This window comes from Rhinoderma darwinii, chromosome 9 (assembly GCF_050947455.1).
Source record: "Rhinoderma darwinii isolate aRhiDar2 chromosome 9, aRhiDar2.hap1, whole genome shotgun sequence".
Taxonomy (NCBI): Eukaryota; Metazoa; Chordata; class Amphibia; order Anura; family Rhinodermatidae; genus Rhinoderma; species Rhinoderma darwinii.
The window spans coordinates 20,404,850-20,429,147 of NC_134695.1; the positions used below are offsets into that span (position 1 = coordinate 20,404,850).

The following is a 24,298-nucleotide window of genomic DNA, read 5'->3' on the forward strand; positions in this document are numbered from 1 at the left end:
TTGCGTAATACCACACTTCACCCAAAATCTACTATCCCCTCTACTTGTACAAATTGGTTAAGTAATTCATTACCACATATAGGGGTAAAAGAAATATACCCAACTCCCAATTTATGTTTCACCGCACTCCATACCTTATACATCATGCTAAAACTTTATACCTAGAAGACATCTAACTAAGGCATTCTGCCTCCAAAGCCTGAAATATATTCTTCTTCCATACAGGGCCCCCCGAATTCAAAATCAATCTATTTGCTGCTGAGTATTCCAACTCAATGAGCTGTTGGGTCTGCAAAGCTCTAAATCTTCCCTGAATTCAAACTGGGGAATTACCAAATATATGCAACACCATAGGTAATATAACTATTTTGATCAGGGCAATCCCTGAGGCCCTGGACAGAGGGAGGCGATTCCAAGTCTTAACCTTGCTTCTTAGAACACCCAATTGGGGGAAAAAATATTTAAAGATGTATAATCCTCAATTGTTTGGGAAATAACAATACCTAGATAACGCATCTGATCCTAAATTTTGGAGATCTCCTATAACCTGATTGGCTGAAACTATATTCGAAAAGGGGAGAAACCTTGATTTAGACCAGTTTATCTGGATGCCCGAGATAATCCCGAACTCCTGATGTACGCGGACGACCTGGTCCACATCCGACGACTGCCTAAGATACAGGAGCATGTCGTCTGCGTACACAGAAATTTTTTCCTCCTCCGCCTCGAAGAAAAACCGGATACCTGGGTCTGCTCTTATCTTCAATGCCAGACATTCAATAACAATTGCAAACAAAAAAGGGGATAAAGGACATCCCTGTCCAGTACCCCATGCTAAATAAAAAAATTGTGAAATTATCTTATTCACATCTGCCTGAGCCCGGGGTGGGCGTTTTATACATGAGCTTAATCCAGGAGGCTAATTTTTCCCCAAGCCTCAAATGAACTGCCCACAAAAAAATCCCAATTGACTGAATCAAACACCCTTACTGCATCGGTTCAGAGAAGTCCCCCTTCCACCGCATAATTCTCTCCATACTGTAAATTAGTAAAGACGTTGCGTAAATTGTAATTGTTGGCTTTACCCGGGCTAAAAACCTGTCTGGAGAAGAAAGCAAAAAACGCATGGCGCCACATAGTGCAGATCACCAAAAGTAGTGGAATAAAACAGAGGAAAGTCAATTGAGCTCACCTCTTGGCATTGTGCTAGCACAGGCACAACGCTGTTGTAGACTTATAATAAAATCGGTATCATTAGACCGCTGCAGCCAGGTCCCATCCTGGAGGTGGTAAAGTATTTGCAGGAAGAAAAAAATTGGTGGACCATAAACGGCGCTGCTGGTAATAAAGGTAGAAGCAGTTCCAGTGTTTTGAAATACAAAAATAAATAATTTGTAAAAGGCTACGCGTTTCAACGCTAAACCAGCGTCTTCATCAGGCCAGGTGTGCAGTGCCATAAAACAGTAATCTTATATAGTCAGTGTGGTCACATGCATAAGAGGTTTGAAAAACCTGCCAAGTCATAGCTATGTCAAAGTTCAACTCTGACATCACAAGGGATCATGGTCATGCAACTGCCGTTCAGAAAAAAAAACCTTCACTCAATGCAAAATAGACCACAATTTACATTTAAAATGTTAATACTTCAAACAAATAATAGTGTAAATACACTAAATGAGATCATTAAGGGCCAAGAAGGTACATAGAGTATACAAAATAAAATATAACTTTTGCCTTAGACTGGGCACAAGGGCATTGTTTGGTCCTCCCAACAAGTGATGGTTCTAAAATAAAACATATCCATTAGATTGGGAGAGCATACAGCCGTCATTTAGGGTAGATGGTGACTTAACCGTATTGCGATTAAGTGCTGCAATACATCATATCAGAAGGAAGAAAAAAATAAAAAAAATAAAAGGGGTTCTGATAGAATCCCATGGTGTTAAAATAGGATGTTCTAGTTTAGAAAAAGTTTTAATACTATATCAACAGGAAGTATTCAAAGAAATATTGAATAGAAACACCACAACAATGGTCGACATAATGAAGGGGTTACTAAAGAAATGGATAAACATATAAATAAAGGGATGCTGCATAATTAGAGAACATAATGTGTGAGTGACATATAAAACAACGTCAAGTACAAAAATTGTAGTGTGATGATGCTTTTAATGATGATTTTTACTTTTGACAAGAAATTTTACAAACCGATCAAGGGTTGCGCTATGGGGTCATGATTCGCTCCGTCCTATGCCAACCTCTATATGGGTGCTTTTGAGGACCTTCATATTTATGGCAATCACCTTTTTAAAAATATTTTATTCTAGACGATACATTGATGATTGATTTTTTATTTGGAAAGGGGACGTTACCGCATGGTGTAAAACGAACCAATTTGGATTAAACTTTACACATAACTTTTCAGCCACATCAATTGACTTTTTAGATCTCACGATCAGCAAGGATACCAATGGAAATCTAGTCACCAACACACATTTTAAGTCCGTTGATGTGAATAGTTACCTGGATTTCAAAAGCGTCATTACCCTCCCTGGCTGAGAAACATTCCTTTCAGTCAATTCAGAAGAATTAGAAAAAATTGTTCCAACCCAAAACTTTTTAATTCAGAATGTGATATTTTTAAAAAAAAAAAAACGATTCAACGAAAAAAACTTTCCATGTAGTTTTTAATTAAAGGGGCCCACATGAAAGCTTCTAGACTAACCCAAGAGGATTGTATATGACCAGTGGTTAGGACTATTGACACTGAAAAAACCAACCACAATTTTATCACGACTTTTAACTCCTTCCCGACCGTCCACCGTCTTTTGACATCAGACATATTTTGCATTGAGTGAAGTTTCTTTTCTGAACTGCAGTTGCATCACCATGATCCCTTGTGATGTCAAAGTTGAACTTTGACCTATGACTTGGCAGTATTTTTTCAAACCTCTTATGCATGTGACCACACTGACTATATAAGATGACTGTTTTATGGCACTGCACACCTGGCCTGATGAAGACGCTGGTTTAGCATTGAAACGCATAGTCTTTCACAATAAGTTATATTTATTTTTGTATTTCAAAACACTGGAACTGCTAATAACTTTATTACCAGCAGCGCCGTTTATGGTCAACCAATTTTTTTTCTTCCTTCAAAACCTGTCTGGTCTGGGTGGATAATATCCTCTATAACAGAGGTCAACTGGTTAGACCGAACCTTCGCTGCCAAATTGGTATCACAATTTAAGAGCGAGATCGGACAGTATGACGATATAAGGAGCGGATCTTTATCGTTCTTCAAGATAAGAGAAATTAAAGCATCATTCATAGATTCTGGAAGTGCCTATTCCCTCAATGCTTCCTCCATTGCCCAGAATCTGCTCTTGATACTTAGAAAATAATTCCTATGTAATCCCATTCAGACCAGGGAACTTTTCCCGTGGTTCTTGTTTAATAGCCTCCTCAAATTCGACCCTTGACAGTGGTACCTCCAGAGCTTCCCTCTGATATTCTGGGAAACGCTATTTCATCCAAATAGGGTTTCACCAGATCCAACATACTAGTATCCTCAGATGCATATACCTCTTTATAGAAAGCAGCAAATTTGTCGACAATTCGTACGGCATCTGTGTTAATTTCCACCCAAACTTCCTCTAACCGCAACTATTTCTGACTGCCCACTCTAATTTTTCACGCAAGATGACAAAAATGTTCCCACTCTACCCCCTTCCAAATAATATTCAGCTGAAGTAATAACATTTTTCGCCAAGGATCCCTGCTTTAGAAACTCGTTATACCGTTCTCTCTTTATCTATCTCTATCTCTCTCCTGTACTTCTCAATATTTCTCTTTTTATAAAATCCTATTACATAAGCTTTGAAGGTATCCCAAATTACTCTTCTAGATGCAGTACCCTTAATAATCTGTAAAAACTCAATAAACTGAACTAAAGCTTCCTCATCTCGTTCCATTGCAAGAGTTAAAGAGGTGGAGATATATAGTCTCACAAAACAACCCCACCTTATGGTCTCCATTTCAACAAGCAATGGTGAATGATCCGACAAGGTTCTTGCTTTATATTCCACTCTTTTGACTAAGTCCATCATTTGTTTATTTGCCAGAGCGAAGTCAATTCCTGAGAGGGATTCCGAAGTATTAGAATAGCAAGAAAACTGAAATGTGTCTGGGTGAAAAATCCTCCATGAATGGAACCCCTCCATCTCCTCCAAATAAAGCCCAAAAGAGTGACTAATACTCCCAGGTTTTAAAGGGGACCTCTGGTCCCGATCTTTTACTTTATCTGGAACCTTATTAAAGTCCCCAATTAGGAGAAGTGGAACTCCAGTTTTATTAGACAGAAAAAGGGTAATATTATCAAGGACCAAATAAGCAAAATGTGGGGGAACATACACTAATCCCATTACCATGTCCACTCAATCAAATCTCCCATGTAATAACACAAATCTTCCTGCATCGTACACTAGGACCTCATGAATCTGAACCATACTACTCACTCCTCTAGAAAAGGACGAATAGACAGTGGTACATATAGGAAACCCACCCCCTAGATCACTGAATGTCGCAGGAAAAAGATGGGTCTCCTTAAAAAAAAATCACTGCGGGTTTGGATTAAATTAACAAAAGCCAATAAAAAAAACCACACACCCCCTTCTTCCCTCCCTTGTTCGCCAGGTACAGCCCCCCCCTGCAACCACCCCTCACCCATCCCCCTACAGCCCCCCAGAAGCCAATGTATACTTTCCAGGGAACTCCTACACCTGGCATTGCCCCTTCCCCGCCTACCCCCAACTCCATATCAAAATACCACATTTTGTGTATCTACACTGTCTTCATGATAAATAGTATACCTAAGCACCCTCTTGCCTTCCCATCTTGTTTTACCAGACCATGTTTTTATCCACCATTAAATCCCCGAGACATACCACCCCACATTTTTATTTATAACATTCTCCAGCAATCGCATTTCCTTAGAACAGTCACATAGAGTCCATCCAGGCAACAAACCGCTCTTCTGGAAAACCCTTAGAATCCATCCAGGTGGTTGCCTCCTCAGAGGAAGAAGAGAAAAAAGGTTTGCCCTTCATGTATCACCCCTAGCTTTGCTGGGAATAGAAAGGAATATTGTTTCTCTGCTTTTCTCAGACGTTTCTTAATTTTAACGAACTTAAGCCTTTCGAAAGTACCCATTGCGAAGTCCGGAAAAAGCATCTGGGCTCCATTTACCACCTATTGTCCCTTGATCCTGCATTTCTTAGGATTATATCCCGGTCTCCTGCACATAACAGCTTGACCAGAATAGATCTTGGGGCTTGGCCTTCAGGTCTGGGTTTAAACGGGACTCTGTGAACCCTTTCAACAGCAAAGACTTTGGATAACACTGCCTCTCCAGCTGCCAATATGTATTATATTAGTAGCAATTTTCTCCTCCTATCCCCTCAGGCAATCCCATACAGCGAATGTTCGCTCTCCTGGATCTATTTTCCAAGTCCACCAATTTGTTAGCAAAATCTTTGACATCTCTCTCCGAAATGGCAATCTTAGATTTTAAAGTGGTCACTGTATACTCAAGAGAAGAGACCCTTTCCTCCGCTTCCTCCAGCCTCTCTTGATTTAGACAGGTCATGTTTAATAAGACTCATATCTGCCTGTATTCCTCCTATTTGGACAGTTAGCCCCACCATGGACCCCTCCAGATTTTTAAGTCTGGAGAATTGCCTTCATAGTTGGAATCTCAGATAATGGGCCATAACTTTTGCCCTCTCTGTGCGCACTCTGACTCCTCTCCTTCCATAATACAATTCTCTTTCAGGTTACCCGGTTTCCCTCTAGAAGTCACAGGGGCGGGCCTGGGAGGATAGGAACGTATCTATCCTAGAAGGTGCAGTTTTGACTCCAGAGCACCCACTGTATGTTTTGCTTGCTGGAACATTATCCTTGTCATGTTTCTTTGGAGGCATATCCGCACCAAATATATAATCTGACCGGAGCCACAGATAGAACAGACCACGTTCCAATGAATACTAAGCACAGACAACAGAAAAAATTTGAGGAGAGCTAATCAGCAGTACTAGCAACTGTAAAATAAAAATTAAAAAAAACCGCATGAGCAGGCAAGAATCAGACAGGCAGGCAGGCAGGCAACTGTTTATAAATCAACTACAGCATATATCAGCTCTTAAAAATATAATGCACAGATAAACACTGATATTGATAGGAACGATCTAGCCCCTCCTGGTCTTGAACTCTTTATGATCCTGGCCTAATACAAGGATGAAGGAATGCAACCATGTAGGCCTCAGTGATAAATACAAAAATGGAGAGTGGAAACGCAAGGCAGGAGTGCAGATAAAGACTTTGAGCGAGCTCAGCATGCAAGCTATTAGTAATATCAAGATGTAGGAGAGATGGCAGACCAAAGCTAGAGAGCCAAGAGGATTAGAGCTAGATACAGGGAGCAGCATGTAACAACAGTATCCCAAAGCAATAGCAATGTTAGCAGCAATTAGCCCAGCCTAATAAGCGTGTCTGCTACATCAATTAGAAGAGGCTGGGTCCGGAGCAGCATATCAGTGTGACGGAGGAGGTGGGGGGTGAAGCTTAGACCGACACATCCGGTTGCTTGCCTGCTCTCCCAGTGATGGACGCTTGGTGGTGGGATAGTTAAACTGGTTACATTTAATCCAATGTGTGATAAATGGATTTCCACTCATATATCTGACTAATTGAAACTGGTGGGTAAGAACATCTTGACTAAGGTGGAAGTTACAAACTGCCCAAGCTAAGCAGATTGATTAATGTTTGTTCTCTTTTCCTTAAAACCACCTAACATAAAAACCTGCCACTGTTGGCCATAGCTGCCAGAGTTTACTTTCTTAAACTGCTCTAGAAATATGAAAGATGCACTGTGATTGGTTGCGATAAATTTTGTAAATTGTCTTAATCGAGGCCCATATATCTATATGTGACTGGACTACTACTATTAATGGTGGTTTTAATATGTGTGGCATGTTCTCTTACATAATGAGCATGCAGCAATGCAGTTGTTTCAGGCAATTCTAAATTGCACCTTAGGAAAAGGCTCAAAATATGGGTTTTCATGACCAAGAGGGTGCAAACCCAAGCGTTAGTTAAAGTAGTTTAAAGTTGCGACTAATGGGTTCTACAGCAGTGCATAAATATAGTCAGTTGTAATGAATATTTCACCATCTGACAGTCCTAGAGTGAAATGAGGAGATTAACTGATGACATATGAATGCTACGTGAGTAAGTGTGTTTTAAAGACGGGCAGGGGAAGCATCGTGATTTGGGCCAGTTTTTCCTATTCAGCGTAGGCTTCTTGGTTTAGTTGATAGAAAACCTTAGCACTAAGGTCTACAATGTTCTAGATTATTCTGTTCCCCATGTTTGTGGCAAGCAGAGCATGGTTTGTTAAAGCGTACCTAACTTTTCAGGTGACTTTTCAAAATAAGCTGTCATGCGTTTACATGAGGAATGACACTGTTTCGGGACATTTATATGACTTGTAGTCTACATTTTTAGCAGTTTTCCCCTCTGCAGGCTCTAACTCTAATTCTCAGTTGTCGCTTATCTAGTCGGTGGAGCCTAGCTCCTATCACGTCTTCTATATACTGCATATGTAGAAAAAGCGGAATACTGCTCTCCTATGTCTCACTTAATAGAGAAGCCGCAGCAGCATGGAGGAGATTATTCAGCAGTACTGAGCAGTGTAGCTAAGAATCCAGCACTGGGGTGACCTATAACCCTTACGAGAAGCTGCTACTTGTCTGTCTATCTGTGTCTCTCCCTTCTCCCCTCTCAATAGACTTCTCTGGGCAGCATCCGTGTATCTCTCACTCTGCTCTCTCCTGCTGCTTCTACCTCCCCTCTCCATAGACTTCTACAGGCAGGCTGTGAAGAAACTTCCCCCTACACGCACACTTCCTGCAGTCCATCTCCCCTGCTCTGTAACTACAGACGGATTTTGCTTGACAACAGGGGTGGACAGCAGATTACATCAAGGAAGGCTCGTAGTGGCTGTAATTTCACATAGAATTTGCATGGATAAAACAACAACATTTTGACAGTAGGTACATTACAAAGTTAATATATATCCGGTATACTATTAGATTAGCATAAGTTGTTTGGAAAGTTAGTGTCTATTTAAGCATTATTTTAATGTGAGAACTATAGTAGAACTAGAATAGCCCCTAGAGATTGCTGTTTCTGACATATATTAGGGAAAGATGAAAAGGCACCTGCAGATCAGGAGACTCCCTACAGCTCCTGTGTTGGAATAAAAGGAAATTCCAAAATGTAGTCGGAAGCCTCCCCTGCAGAGCGTAAGCTTTGGTAGCTGCAGGGCCGGATTCCCCCTTAATTTACACCTTGAAACTATTATTCTCTTTTATGGTTTTCACCTTTAACTTTTTTGATCATTTTATTTATTTTATTTTTTTCACCTGCGCATCTCTTTTGCTTAGGTGCTAAAGTTGAGAAGCAACATTTCAGTGCTCGTTGTGAAGATGGCTGCCTCTATTATGAAGGAGAGAGCTTTACCAAAGGAGAAGCAATCATTCTTGACATGAAAGATGAACCACCCTCACAGTAAGTTCCACATTTACCCCTCATATCCCACTTCTGTATCTTTCTATGCAGCTTCCTATATTAGTAATTACACATGGGCTATTCTGACACTTTTTGTAGTGCAACTGATTGATTTTAATTATCGAGTGACAGCTGCAGTCCACAAAATCGTATTCAATTCAATGTACTCCTAAGGACTTCAGCTCAATAGTTAAAACCAACCAGTTGCGCGATAAAAAGTCTGTGTAGCTTAGGCCTTAAAGGCACAGTATCCATGGTTTACCAGTAGTTGGAGTATTGCCTACACAAACTCCTGGGTGGCTCATGACAATGCTGTTACCTTATCATTTTTGATATTTTGTGATGCAGTTTGTAGATATTGTATTTACAACGCTGAAACGCATTGTCATGATCGGCTCAGTCTTCACATGTGGCTTAGTAGGGGTAAAATGAGACTTTGGAGGCAAGTACAGCCCCATAGGTCTGGCCAAAAGCTGAATTTTTAGTTATTGCCATAGTTAAACTTAAACTTTCCACAGTAAAAACCTCTCATTTAGAAAGGAAACTGTGTGTAATATACCCAACAGACTTTTTGCAGCGTTCTTTTTATAATGCCAATGTCTTCTGTCTGCAGGGCTGTAATCACTGCAGTAAGTACAGGAGAGGTTTGGCTACGGCGAGGAGACCGCAGCAAAACGAAGATCTACGTTTCACAATTGCAGAAAGGCAAATACTCTGTGAAAAGGGCAGGGAAATGAACGCTGCCCTTCTCTTACTCCAGTGCACCTGAAAGGAGATCCTTTATAACACGGTGGTGGCTATTAGAATAGAATATTAAATGTGCTGAGAGAGAGTGCTGTTTCTATGTGGAAAATGAATTCAACATTGTGCTTGCTGTGTGTGTGCAGATTGAATAGTGAGTATGTATTGTCTGGAAATGGAATTTATAGACCTTTAACTAGAATACTTCAGTAAGGCTGGACAGTAGTGAATGAACTAGTAAGTTTTTCAGATATAGTATATAAATATTTTCCTATATTTACATTTTTGCACAAATTTAAATATGTATTTTTATATCCATTAAATTAGTAGACAATAAAGAAGTTTCTTTGAGCTGATCAGTTCTGGGCATTTGTGTTTAATTATTTGAGAAAAGTTCATTGTGTCTTAGGTCATTTAACAACTCTTAAGCCTCATGCACACGACCGTTGTTTTAGGTCAGTGTGCTTTCCGTTGTTCACCGGATAGCACACGGACCCATTCATTTCTATTGGCCCCATGCACATGACGGTGGGTTCCACTGATCCGTGTGTGGGCCATGGGACAGAGCCGCAAAACTCTGAGCAGGTCCTATTCCTGTCTCGCCCATCGAAGTCTGTTATTGCGGATGTGTTGCTATACTTTTTTCAAAGACAAGGTGTGGGACGACCTTGTGCAGGAGCTGCACCCCGAGGAGTGGGAGCTCGGAACAAGCTAGGTAAGTTGCGCCTGTGATGTCCACCATTTTATGCATTTGTAGCCATGTTTTTTTTACAATGGAACAATTTTTTTCTTATTACAGTTAGACGTCAAGACCCGCTGGAATTCATGCCAGGATTGGGTCCAGTGTGAGTTGTGAGAAAAGGGGAAGAGTGGGGACAGACGTTTAAAAAAGTTTGTGTACATATACACACGTCAGCTGCTGTTTTTACGAGACATGATGGAAGTTGGGCTCTAATATTGTTGTCTAAGTAGTTGTCATTATATTTGGCAATATGCTAGGCGTGTCCCCCCTTTAATGGAGTTTCCCCCCTCCCCCCGTGCCGGCGGGGTTCAAATAGTCCTGCGCTGGTACGTTTGCTCTCTGTTTCCTGCTCCACCAACTGACACCTCCTCCCCTGGTCTCCTCTTCCCTCCCTGGTCTCCTCTTCCCTCCCTGGTCTCCTCTTCCCTGCCTGGTCTCCTCTTCCCTGCCTGGTCTCCTCTTCCCTGCCTGGTCTCCTCTTCCCTGCCTGGTCTCCTCTTCCCTGCCTGGTCTCCTCTTCCCTGCCTGGTCTCCTCTTCCCTGCCTGGTCTCCTCTTCCCTGCCTGGTCTCCTCTTCCCTCCCTGGTCTCCTCTTCCCTCCCTGGTCTCCTCTTCCCTGGCTCACCGCTCCACCGACGTCCCTAAACAAGCAATTAGTACCATAAATCTCCTGCTAGAAGGCGCCTTGCAAAGAAACAATTCTTTCATTTAAAAAAAGATTAAAATTGCCACCGCTCCTTTACCGGCTGTCCTGTGCACCAGGCCATGGGTGCCTATACTAGAAACATGGCCCTTTTCATGTAGTTCATCTATATGTCTGTGGCACGTATCCGACAGCAAGAAACCTGTTTAGTTTCAATCCTCATTTTATAGAATATTTTATAATTTTATTTTTTGTGACTGACCGTTATCATGAGCATATAGAATATAAATTGTGTGCTGAGCAAGTTCTATGATGATCACAAAACTATATCTATGGCTAGAATCAAACTTCTTATTACCAGTAGGGAGGGATCTACTGCAGATTTCCCTTTCAACGCTGGAAATCAAATCTAAGTGAATTTTACCCTATTAATATAGAAAAACAATAGATATCTCACAGGATGTTGAAGGCCGTACATATACCTACCAATAATATGATTATTTAGGCCGTAAAACTGAACATCGACCAGTCCAAATAAAGACCTGGACCTGATGAAGGCTCCAGTTCAGAGCTGAAATGCATTGTCCCTTGTTTCCCAATAAATTCTGCTATCTTTATCTGGAAGTCCGTTTGTGATGCTTAGCAGAGCTACAATCACCCTGTTTTTTCTTCCTATTGTTTGCAGTCTAAATAAAGGAAACTGAGGCAAAGCAGTGCCCACCAATTATTATTTTTTGCCTTTTTGATCTGTTACTAGTGTCTTCCTACCTCCATTTGTTTCCTAATCCATCTCCGTAGTACCCCAGCCTCGCTACAGCTGGCTGTTTTTGATTCTGGAGAATGAATTAATCCCCATTATCGACATATCAGTCACATTTGTGTATATGGGCAGGATGTAAAGTCTCAGTACCCCAGCAGAGACATGTCAGAGAAATCAGCTGCCTCACCTGAACTCCCAAGAATTTAATAAATGATTCTGAGACAGGGTGTGCTATGGCAGATTGCTTAGATATGATAAACGATACAATAATAAATGGATTCTTTTCAGGTTTACTCTAAGGAACTTAGATGTGATCGATAACTGCTTAATCCTGCGTGTCAGACACATGCATGTCCCGCTGTCACCGACGCCGCCAGTCCCGCTGACCTGACATGTTCAGGCTTCATCGCAGGATACAGCTTCTTACAAAGTTGCACAAAACACTCTAATACACTGTTTTAGTTAAAAAACAAAAGAAAAATGTCTTCAAAAGGTTTACATAGCCTTTAACACAATTTTGAGTGGGAGTAAATGCATATCTGACTTAAATGAATATATCACGATCTGTGGGTATGTGGACCCACTAGTCCGTACCGCCGTAGCAGGGAGGCAGCTGGCCAAACAACAGAGCACCCCAGAGAAATACAAAGTCCCGTACTAGGGTATCTGAATAGTCCAGACAGTAGCCGAGGCTTTGGCACAGATGGAGGTGGGTGCAGCAGGTTACGCCAGACATGGTGAATGACAGCAGGTGCAGCAGTTTGCGCCAGACGAGGCAGATGACACTGGACGAGGCAGATGACAGCAGGTTTAGTGAGAACACGACTAACACTACAGGCTCAGGAACAAGAACACCGCACGGGATACAGGATACAAGAAACCGTGCACGGGTAACAACAGCAACGGGATAACACTAAGGGACTATTTGCAAGACTGACATGGGATACACTAACAACGCTCAGGCAAGGATCAGAAGGGCAGGGCCATTTTTATAGTCCAGGGAATCATTTCAGTTGATGATGATTGATTGTGCGTGAGCTTGCCCTGTAAGACTGGGCACAAGCGTGCGCGCGCACCCTACGGGACACAGCAGACTGGAGCGGAAGTGAGCGCTGGCGTCTCCTGGGAAGGAGATGCGAGCCAGCGCTCACAGATCCATGGCTGCGGCCGTTGGGGGGGGGGGTGAGTAAACCTTACGGTCCGCTAACATGGACGTTAGAGTATCCACCCTCTTATGCCCCCTCCTCTTGGCGCCAGAGCGAGGGAGGAACTTCTTAATGAGAGCAGGAGCACTGAGGTTCTCTTCCGGCTCCCAGGACCCCTCCTCAGGACCAGACCCTCTCCAGTCCACCAAATACAAAGTCCTTCCACCTACCCTTTTGCAGTCCAGGATCTCCCTCACCTGAAACACATCAGATGAACCACTGGGAGCAGCTGCGGGACTAGGAGTCTTACTGTAGCGGTTATGGACCACAGGTTTCAGGAGGGACACATGAAAGGAGTTGGGGATTCTGAGAGTAGGAGGCAGCCGAAGCTTATAGGAGACAGCGTTTATCTGTTGCAAAATCTCAAAAGGTCCGAGGAACCTGGGAGCCAACTTGTACGAAGGCACCTTTAAAGGAATGTTCCGTGAGGACAGCCAGACTTTGGTACTAGGAAGATACTGAGGCTCTCCTTTTTATATCCGTTTTTCGCTTCATGCGATCGACTGCCAGAAAAATAGAGGACCGGGTCTGTTGCCAGATTTGCAGAAAGTCCCAAATGCAGTCGACACAGGAAGGGGACTCTAGGATGTTGGCTGTACACAATGTAGAATGGTGTGGAGAACTTCGCCCATGGAAGAAGCTGCACCCAGTTGTCATGCTGCAAGGAGATGAAGTGGTGGAGATAATTCTCCATGATCTGGTTGATCCTCTTGACTTGCCCATTGGACCGGGGGTGTTAAGCTGAGGAAAAGTCCAAACTCACATACAAGAGTTTACAGAGGGCTCTTCAGAATTTTGAGGTAAATTGAACCGCCGATCGGACACGATGTGAAGGGGCAAGTCATGCAAGCGGAAGATGTGCTGAATGAATAGACTCGTCAGCCGGGGAGACGAAGGTAGGCCGGTCAGCGGAATAAAATGTGCCATCTTCGAGAACCGGTCCATCACCACCCAGACAGTGTTGCATCCTGCTGAGGGAGGAAGGTCTGTGACATAGTTCATCGCAATGTGCTGCCAGGGGACATTGGGTACAGGCAGAGGTTGGAGCAGGCTTGGAGTGAGTAACCTTGTTAGAAGCACACACCGTGCAGGAAGAGACAAAGTCCACAACATCTTTGGGTATCGTGGGCCACCAGAAGTGACGAGCAATCAGATCTTGGGTCTTACGAACACCAGCATGCCCAGCCAGTTTAGAGCTGTGTCCTCAGCGGAGAATTCTTCTCCCGTCTGCCAACTGAACAAAAGTCCTCCCCGGAGGGATGTCTAACCTGCAAAGGATTGGCAGTGACAATGCAGAACGGGTATATGATATTTTGAAGGGACTCCACCGGGTCATCCGCCTCAAATGACCTGGACAGGGCATCGGCCCTCACATTCTTGTCAGCGGGATGGTAGTAGAGCACAAATTGGAAACGGCTGAGGAACAGCGACCAGAACAGTGTGAATAACAGAGATTTAGTCACTAAGCGGACTGTAGATAAGTGAGGTTCTTGTGGTCGGTATAGATCAGGATGGGGTGAGCTGTGCCCTCTAGCAGATGTCTCCACTCCTCCAGAGCCAATTTGATGGCCAGTAGCTCCTGATCCCCAATAGAGTAATTGTGCTCTGCAGAAGAAAAAGTCTCGAATAATAGCCACAAACTACAGCCTTTCCTTTGGAGCTCCTCTGGAACAGAAGTGCACCTGCACTTACTGAAGAAGTGTCTATCTCCAATGGAAACTGCCGAGACACGTCAGGATGATGGAGGATCGAGGCTGAAGTGAAGGCTTTCTTGAGGCTAATAAATACGGAATCTGCCTCTGGAGTCCATACCTTGGCGTTCAGACCCTTCTTAGTAAGGGTAGAGATAGGAGCCATCAGTGATGAGAAGTTTGGAATAAACTGCCGGTAGAAATTGGCGAATCCCAGGAAACACTGTATGGACCTCAGGCCTTGAGGACGTGGCCATTCCAGGACAGACTTCACCTTCTCAGGATCCATCTTGAGACCTTGCTCCGAGATGATGTAGCCCAGAAAGGGCAGAGAATTATTTTCAAAGACGCACTTCTCCAGCTTGGCTTATAAGCGATTCTCCCTTAATCGCAGTAGAAATTGACGGACATGCCTCCGATGAGTCGTCTGATCTGGGGAGAAAATCAAAATATCATTGAGATAAACTACAATACAGACATAGAGGAGATCTCGAAAGATATCATTGATGAATTCCTGGAAGACAGCGGGAGCGTTACACAGTCCGAATGGCATCACCAGGTATTTGTAGTGCCCATCTCGGGCTCATCCCCTTGATGGATTCGGATCAAATTATAAGCCCCAGGCAAGTCTAATTTTGAAAAAAATCCTGTCTCCTTGTATGCAGTCAAACCGTTCGGATATAAGTGGCAAAAGGTATTTGTTCTTGACCATGATCTGGTTGAGACCACGGTAGTCAATTCAGGGTCGAAGGGATTCAACTTTCTTTTTTTTTTTTTTTTTATATATATATTTTTATTCAAAGTCAGAACACATACAGGTAGAACATGTGTGCAACACATACATTACAATGAATATTAAGTAATAGTGTGTTCCAACTCCAAAATAATTTTTACATTTTACTTGTAATCAGCAAGTTCTAAGACCATGAATAATAAATAAATCAGAACAAAGCCCAACATTCCCTCCTCCCCAAACTCCTCCATCTCGGTGGTCAGTCTCCTAACTCGCCAGTAACATGCCTAGAGTGCCCTGGACACTCTGCAGATTATACCATGAAGTATGTTGAAATGTACGCATGAAAACACCAATCTCATCTGTAGAATAATGTTTTTCAATAAATTTACGCCAAGTTTTAAAGAATTGCTCCGTAGACTTTTCTTTGTGTCGATCTAGGTCCAATTTATCATAACCCAATAAAGTTTTGAGAGTAGTCAATACCTCCGCAATCCCTGGGACAGAGCCCTGTAACCAGTGTCGCAAGATGCACTTAATAGCCAACAAAGCAACATGAATCACCTTCTTAGCCAATAAAGGTGGTCGTCCCCCCCCCCCCCATCAAGATCTAAGGCTGGGTTCACACGACCATGTTACGTCCGTAATGTACGGAACGTATTTCGGCCGGAAGACCCGGACCGAATACAGTGCAGGGAGCCGGGCTCCTAGCATCATAGTGATGTACGATGCTAGGAGTCCCTGCCTCTGCGTGGAACTACTGTCCCGTACAGTAATCATGATTACAGTACGGGACAGTTGTCCTGCAGCGAGGCAGGGACTCCTAGCATCGTACATCACTATGATGCTAGGAGCCCGGCTCCCTGCACTGTGTTCGGTCCGGGTCTTCTGGCCGAAATACGTTCCGTACATTACGGACGTAACATGGTCGTGTGAACCCAGCCTCAAGGTATATAGTGAAACAGCACCGCCTGTGGACTTGCAGGCACCTCCTCATCCCAAGTGTCTTTAATAAATTGTAGAGCAACGTCCCAAAAGGTCCTTATTTGTGGGCAAAGCCACATTCCATGATACAGATCAGCTTTGTATAGGTCACATTTAGGACAATTACGTAAAAAGTGTGCTGGAGCGTCCTTATAAGATAAGTTAAAGGCGTATGTTGCTCAATGCATAAGTCGAAAGTGCATCTCCCGCCACTGCTCATTTACCATGGCCTTCCTCACTTTCTCCCATCCATCCAAATTTTTGCTGGAAAGTTCTGGGTCATCGAGCTCCACCTCCCAAGTCCTAAAACAAGAAGTACTAAAGGAGTTGAGATGAACATTTCTGAGCTTGCCATATAGACTTGCTAGATTTCTTCCCATAGCGCTCTGTGGCACCGCCCCATCAAATGCTCCCCCTTTCTCCACCGCATCAATGTTGCGGACTTTGGTTTTACAGAACTTGAGCATACTGCAAATACTGGTTATCCCCTAAATTATATTTACTCGAAAACTCCTGCCATGTAAGCCACCTCCCCTCCTCAACATTCATGAGTTGACCCAGAGCAGTGATCCCCTCGGATCTCCATTGGGAAAATAATTTATTCTGACTTCCCTGTGGAAACATAGTATTATCCCACAGCGGCCAAAATTTAGAAAGACCATAAGGAAGACCATATAGCTTCCGTATCGCCTTCCACGCACTTATTGTGTCCCTAAGCAGTAAACTGGACTTAGCAGTACTAGGAAGCTGAGCATAGGACAGGTGCAGTAAGGCTGACAAAGGGACCGATCCTGCCAGATTCTGTTCCAGCTGAACATTAGAATACAAATTAGTATTTTTTTTTTATAAATTCTTTTATTTATCGATTTTTCAAACATAACACGATGATGCAAAAAGAATCTGCAAGCATATAGCACTTCGGCACGCAGGCCGGAAAATGAGGTTATCTTGTATGATGTGTGTGCAATCAGAGAAATATCAACATTAATTGGGGCTAGGCTCTTGCATCCCGAACCTGCAGACATGCACTAGGCCCACAGTGAAGCATAACTTAAGAGGGGGAAAGAACAAGGAGAGGAGAAAAAAGGAAAGACAGGGGAGGGAGGGTAAGGGACGAATTCTGGTGTTATATGCCCTGCAAAGAGTACAAATCTGGAGGCTACAATGTTCCTGAACTCCACTGATGATTGAAACCTGACCCAGTGATACCATGAACTTGGCGTGAGTACCTCTCATGGATGCCGTGAGATCCTCCATCCTCATAATCTCCTGTATCTTATTAAACCACATGCTGAGCGACGGCGCAGCAGATTGTCTCCACAGCGCTGGTATGCAGGCCCTGGCAGCGTTCACCAGGTGGCGGACCACAGAGCGACGATATGAGGATAGTGGAACTTCGCACAGATGGAGCAAGAAGAAGGCCGGTGTGCATGGGAGCGGGAAGTCCGTGAATTTAGAAGTGATGCGCCACACTTCTGACCAAAAGTCAGTCAGCCTCAGGCAATCCCAAAACATGGATTCCCACCTGGTCACCACATCTCCAGCACAGCGGGGAGACCGCCGGAATTATGGCATGTAATCTGGAAGGCACCCTATACCATTGCGTTAAAATTTTAAATCCCACTTCTTGATACCTGCTGGCCATGGACGATTTATGTGTCATCGTGTATACCCTATCTTGTTGTTCAGCCGAGAGTGAATTTCCCAAATCCCTTTCCCACCGTAGCAAATATGTGGGTGTGGAGAGGGTAGATGGGGAGTATAGAGTATAGTCTGGATAGAGTGTGCTGCATCGAGCCCGTGCCTGCGCAAAGGAGTTCAAAGGGAGTTTTGGCCCGCGCATATTCCACAGAGTTAGGTAAGGACCTCAGGAAGTGTCTCAGCTGAGTAACCTGTGAGGGGGAGAGGGTCTGTCAAAGACGTCAGTTGCGGGCCAGTCATCCATGACTACCCGTGCAGGTAATGGGAGGAGGGGCCTCTACCTGCCGGCAACCAGCTCCGAAAAGGACCCCCCTCCCGCCCTGGATGAAACGCCGGGTTACCTAAGACCGGGAACATGGGGGACGGAGATGGGGAGATCTCTTTCCGGGGAAAGACCTTTAACGCCACTGTCAGTGAGGGCCCTATATTCGGATGTGTCTTTGCTGTCAGAGTGGTATCCCTGCCCAGCCAAGGCAGAGCCTGTAGGGGGACAGCCATAGAAGACTGTTCCATCAATACCCATTGTTTGACCTCCGTGTGGCGGAACCAGTCCAGGATGCGCGTCAAGTGCGAGGCCTGGTGGTAGGAAATAAAGTCAGGGAGCCCCACGCCCCCTTCACTCTTAGAGCGAAAAAGTGTGGAGCGGGCTATACGGGCCGGTTTCCCCATCCAAATGAAGTGGTGGAGCAAGGACAACTGAGTTCGGAAAAAAGTGCGGGGAATGTGGATCGGTAGGGCTTGGAAGAAGTACAATACCCGTGAGAGAATATTCATTTTGAAGATTGCACATCTGCCGAACCATGTGAAGGTGCCCTTCGTCCAGGAATCCAAATCGCTCTTTACCCGTTGCAGGAGAGGAGGATAGTTAACTGCGTAAAGGCGAGAGAGATCCCTGGAGAGCTGGACCCCCAAGTATTGAAGCGAGTCTCTAGCCCACTTGAAGGAGAATGACCCCGATAAGTCCTCAACTAGGGACTGTGGCAATGATATGTTTAAGAGCCTTAGATTTCTGATAATTAATTTTACAATTTGACAGCTTCGAGTATCTACTCATTTCCTCCATGAGGTGGGCAGGGAGATCCTGGGTGCAGAGAGGAAGAACAGAAGGTCATCCGCATACGCTGCCACTTTATGCGATCTTCCCCCCCACTAATACACCCGCTATATCTGTATTGGAACGAACCTGACATAGGAAGGGTTCCAGACACAAAATAAAGATCAATGGAGACAGGGGGCAACCCTGCCGCGTGCTATTGGAGATAGAGAGTGGAGATGATAAGGTACCATTCACTTTAACCCTGGCAGATGGAGATGAGTAGAGGCTCGAGATCCATTGCATCATGTGGGAACGCAGTCCGACGTGCCGCAAAGTGGCCGACATGAAGTCCCAGTCCACTCTGTCAAATGCTTTCTCCGCGTCCGTGAACAGCAGCAGCGTGGGCAGGGACGAGGCAGTCGCGTGATAAATCAGGTTAATTGCCCTAGTAGTATTATCCCTAACTTCCTTCTGGGGTATGAAGCCCACCTGATCATAGTGGATCACACTGGAGAAGGGGGGTAAGTCTATGGGCCAAGATCTTTGCAAACAACTTCAGATCTACATTAAGCAGGGAGATGGGACGGTGGGGTCCTTCCCTTCCTTGGGTATGACCGTAATGTATGCCCGCAAGGCATCCTGAGGGAGAGGACACCCGTCTGTGAGGGAGTTATAGGCCTGCAGGAAGTGAGGCCCGAGAAGGTCTGAGCAAGCCTTGTAGTACTGAATGGGAAGACCATCTGGGCCCGGCGCCTTCCCCACCGGTGAATCCTTCAGGGCCCAGGACCACTCCTCTGGAGAAATCGGCTCTTCCAAGGCCGCTAGAGCTTCCTGTGGGATACCTTTCATCCCCGAAGAGCGGAGGTATGCCTCCATCTGCCTCCGTCTAGTTCCCCCCTCTGCGGAAGGGGAGGTCCGCGGGAGATTGTAGAGTGAGTGGTAATACGCCCGGAAGGCTTCCGAGATATCCTGGGGGCGGTGTACACTCCCGGCTCCGGGTGTCTGCACTTGGGGGACATAGGTTCGTGACCTGGTTTTCCGCAGTGCCCGTGCCAGAGTCCTGCCTGGTTTATTACTGAATTCATAGAAGTGTCGCCTACACTTTACTAGGGAGACCCTAGCCTTGGCAAGACAAAAGGACCGGACCTGAACACGCAACTTCCCCAGCTCCGCCCCCACCACCAGGTCCAGGGAAGCCTTGTGGGTCTGCTCGAGGAGGTGTATACGGGATAACAGGTAGCTCAAGTGAGCCGTCCGTTCCCTTTTGAGTTTAGATCCGATCCGAATAAATGAACCTCGGATCACGCACTTATCATTTTTAAAAGGGCTGCCCTCCCAAACAATGACAACGGCAGTGCCGCCCATCTGTGCAGCTCCTTATGAATTTTCTCAAACAAGGGTAAATAATTGAGTTTATACAAGGAGGAGGGGAATTTGCCTATTTTAATCCCCAAGTATGTTATATAAGACCTGACTATGTCCACTGCCTCGCGTAAGGGTGGTCTCGCTCTTGATTCCGTCAAGTAAAGTAGTTGACTCTTTTGCGCATTGACTTTATAACCTGAGAACGAACCAAAATAATGTAGCTTCTCCAGTACCCCCCCAAATGATCCCCAGGTGACCCCAGAAACAACAAAAGATCATCAGTAAAGCAAGTCAATTTTATCTCCTGACTACCAACCATTATCCCCTCAAAATCATTGGAGGACAAAAGATGTCTTGCCAATGGTTCCAAGGCCAAGTCGAACAACAATGGAGAAAGGGGACAACCCTGCCTCATGCCCTTCTGTAAGTGAATCAGTGCTGAGAGAAAGCCTGTGGTAAGCACCCTGGCTTGTGGGTCTAAATATAGCGCTTCTAGATAATTCCGAAACAATCCCTGAATCCCAAAACTATCTAAAACTAGACCCAGCCAATCCCAATGCACATTATCAAAGGCCTTTTCGGCATTTAACGTCAAAAGTGCTGGCGAATCATATCCTGCAATGTTAGACTTTAATGCATCTTGTACCGCCAGCACCGTACGTATGTTTTTGACCGCTGATCTGCCTTTGATAAATCCCACTTGGTGTGGTCCAATCAGATCTGGAAGAAACTGAGCCAACCTATCGGCCAATATTTTCGACAATATTTTTACATCCTGATTTATCAAAGATATTGGGCGATACAAACCCGGGTCAGTCGGTTCCTTTCCTTCCTTATACAAAACCTTAATATATGCTACATTGCCCGATTTGAGGAATTCCTTATTTAGTAGCATATGATTAAAAACCGGCAACAAAATGGGCGTGACTTCCTCCCTCATAATCTTGTAAAAATTGCTGGATAATCCATCCGGCCCTGGCGCTTTGTTATTCGACAATGATTTAATGGTTGATAGTATATCTTGCTCCGTGATCAAAGCATTTAACAACCCCCTATCGGAGTCCGAGAGCGAAGGTAATGTTAAAGAATCCAAAAACATCCTACCCTCCTACATATTGGAATTATCTCGTGCATATAAAGCAGTGTAATAATCGCCCAGGATATCATTGACTATCTTTGGATCCTTCTGCAAATCACCTTTTCCATCTCTTAAGCGCCCTATATGAGTCGGGCGAAATTGTCCTTTCGCCAATCTGGCCAACAGTGAACCCGTTTTATTGCCATATCTAAAAAAATGTGCAGTTGTTTGTTCTCTCTGAAATCTTTCCTTTCTATCTAGCCACATTTCAAAGTCAGCTTTGGCTGTAAGCCATTCCGCTCTAAGCGCTAATGTGAGGCTTGCCATGTACGCAGTATATTTCATACGAAGAGTATTACTAGAGTCATTATAAAACTTATTGGTCTTAAGCGACACCACAAAGGAGATAATCCTCCCCCTCAACACTGCCTTAGCAGCATCCCAAAACAAATGACTGTCATCTTTATGAGCCTGATTCTCCTGGTTATATTCCAAAAACCATCCCTTCAAGTGCGATTGAAAGGATTCATCATCGCCAAGAAAGAAGGAAACCTCCACAAGATGTCCGATCCCTGTTTAAATGTATCAGCCAAAATCAGTGAGACCGGAAATCACCAAGTCCTCTATTCGAGTACTAAGGATCCTAGGGAGAAGCACCGGAGAAGCCACGAAATAGTCAATACGAGACCACGCAGTATGTGCATGGGAAAAATGTGTGTATTCTCTACCCAAAGGAAATTGTGTTCTCCATACATCCACCATACCCGTGGAAGATAGTAATGGAGCTAGAACCTTATCATGCGATCTTTCCGCTAGTATCCTACCATCTCCCCTTAGTCTGTCCTCCTTTGTGCATAAAACTGAGTTAAGATCCCCTCCCAAAAGGATCTGAGGTTCCTTGTCCGCTAAAAGTTTACCTTCCATAAATTGAAAAAAAGCCTGGTTATTGTCATTCGGTGCATATATACAGTACAAGCTCAATCTGCCCATCGTGCCATCCACAATTACATGTAAATATCTGCCCCCTGCATCCTGCTCAGAGAAAATCACAGAACAATCCAGTTTTTTGTGTATTAGGAGTAAGACGCCTGCCTTGCCATTAACTGCTGGAGAACCTAATGCCGTACCCACCCATAGTTTTCGCATTCTCTGGAAATCACCCTCTAGCAGATGAGTTTCCTGTAAAATCGCTATATCAGCTTTACATTTTTTCAGATGACGCAGGACCATAATGCGTTTATGCAGGGACTGCAACCCCTTCACATTCCACGTTATTACTTTCATGTAATGTCAATCAAATCCCAAAAAAGACCTAATTGGCAACCCACAGAAATGGCAAAGCAGACCTCAACCACCGAGACATTCCCCCTCAATGAACATGAAACAAGACTGAAACCCCAACTGCAGATCATTATTAGTTACAGACTTCACTTTTTTCGAACATATAAGCATGGAATCTCTGCACATTCCACCACTAGAACACCTCTGGTATAACATGAACTTCTTATATACCTTAGAAATAGCAACAATTCTGTATACTTCCACCCGACTCTATGTCGAAATTCCCTCAGAACTCTCAATATATGTTGAATCTCCTACCCATATATCCAGTAACATCATTAACAGAAATACAGGTAAGTCAGACAATTATTGAAGCAAACATTGTAAAACTGGAAATAACATGAGACTCCCTCCGTCACCGCCTGGACATCTCCCTTCAGTCTGGGGAAAAAGAAGTAAGGCCCCTCCTGGAACTCCTATGTCTGGAACGACCTGTGAGGCAGTCCCTCTCTGTGTGGCTGAAGATCACCATTATTTGCTCGGGGCAAGCCGCCCATGAATTTAGCCGCCTCCCCCGGAGAAGAAAACGAGTCCACCCCACCGCCTGGTTCAAAGATCTTGAGAATGGCGGGAAACATTAAGGAAAAACGAATGCGTTTCTGGACCAAAAGAGAACAGACCGTGCTAAAAGCACGCCGCTTGCGTGTAACATCAGCAGAGTAATCTCCAAATATTACGATTCTATGGCCTCGTATTCTCACTTGTGCCGAGGTTCAACGATAGGCCTGTAACACATTTGTTTTATCCACATAGTCCAGGTACTTTACAATAACAGGCCGCGGTCTTGCTGGAGCACCATCTTGGGTAGCACCCCTCGTCGGTCCCACTCTATGAGCTCTCTCCGCTCTCAGCGGGAAAGGCAATCCTAGAGCCTGAGGCAATTCCGCAGCACATAACTTTAGCAACTGTACTGCAGGTATAGACTCTGGGAGACCAATAATGCGCAGATTGCTCCTTCTCAAGCGATTCTCCAGGTCATCCACTTTATCCACAACCTGGAGATTAGAGGCAAGCACCCTCTGCACCTCCACCTGCGTTCCTGCCAGCTCATCTTCCATTAAACTAAGACGTTCCAAATCTGTAATACGTTCCGTATGAACTGAGACATCAGACTGCAATTGATGTAACAACTTCGACACTGTTGCTTCCAAAGAAGCTGTAATGTCTGGGGCTATGAGTTTAGCCACTTCTATGGCCAAGGTTTTGCAAGAAATGCCCGTGTTATTAAGGAGAGTGTCAGGCTCACCTTCTTCCCCGTCTGGTTGCACCAGAGGAGGTTGCGATGCTGAGCGCGAGCTCGTGCTCCTCGTGTTTCTGGCTGGTTCAGGCTCCATTTTCCCCAGCGGCAGCGTGTCTTCCGTCTGCAGGGCCTGTGAAGTGATGCCTGGGGTCCCAGTTTTCACCAGGTATCTCTCCATACGCTGAAGAGAGGCCGGTAAGTAGGATTATCGGCCCGTAGCCTGTGAGCTGAATTCAGAGCCTTGGGACCACGGTTTTTGAGTCGGGTGAGCGGAGCTCTCTCTACACGCGTCTGGTCATGTGCGCGCCGGAAGTCATCCAACTTTCTTTTTAACGAAGAAGAACCCTGCCTCGTATGAAACCCCTCTCCAAATTCTCCTTGATATTGACCAACATGGATAGAGACTGATA

The 24,298-nt window shown here is 44.6% G+C and overlaps 1 protein-coding gene across 2 annotated transcripts in view; it reads left to right on the forward strand.

The window, feature by feature from the left end:
- Positions 1-9,725, forward strand: part of BRMS1 (BRMS1 transcriptional repressor and anoikis regulator) — a 78,784-nt gene extending 69,059 nt beyond the window's left edge. Inside the window, exons 10-11 of one of the 2 annotated variants that reach the window (XM_075836873.1) lie at positions 8,505-8,628; positions 9,242-9,725. In XM_075836873.1, the coding sequence (XP_075692988.1) occupies positions 8,505-8,628; positions 9,242-9,365 (248 nt within the window). In that variant the 3' untranslated portion in view covers positions 9,366-9,725. Of the gene's footprint in view, positions 1-8,504; positions 8,629-9,241 lie in introns of those variants that run through there. The other variant, XR_012850446.1, reaches the window with a different exon arrangement.
- The last annotated feature ends 14,573 nt before the right edge of the window (positions 9,726-24,298 follow it).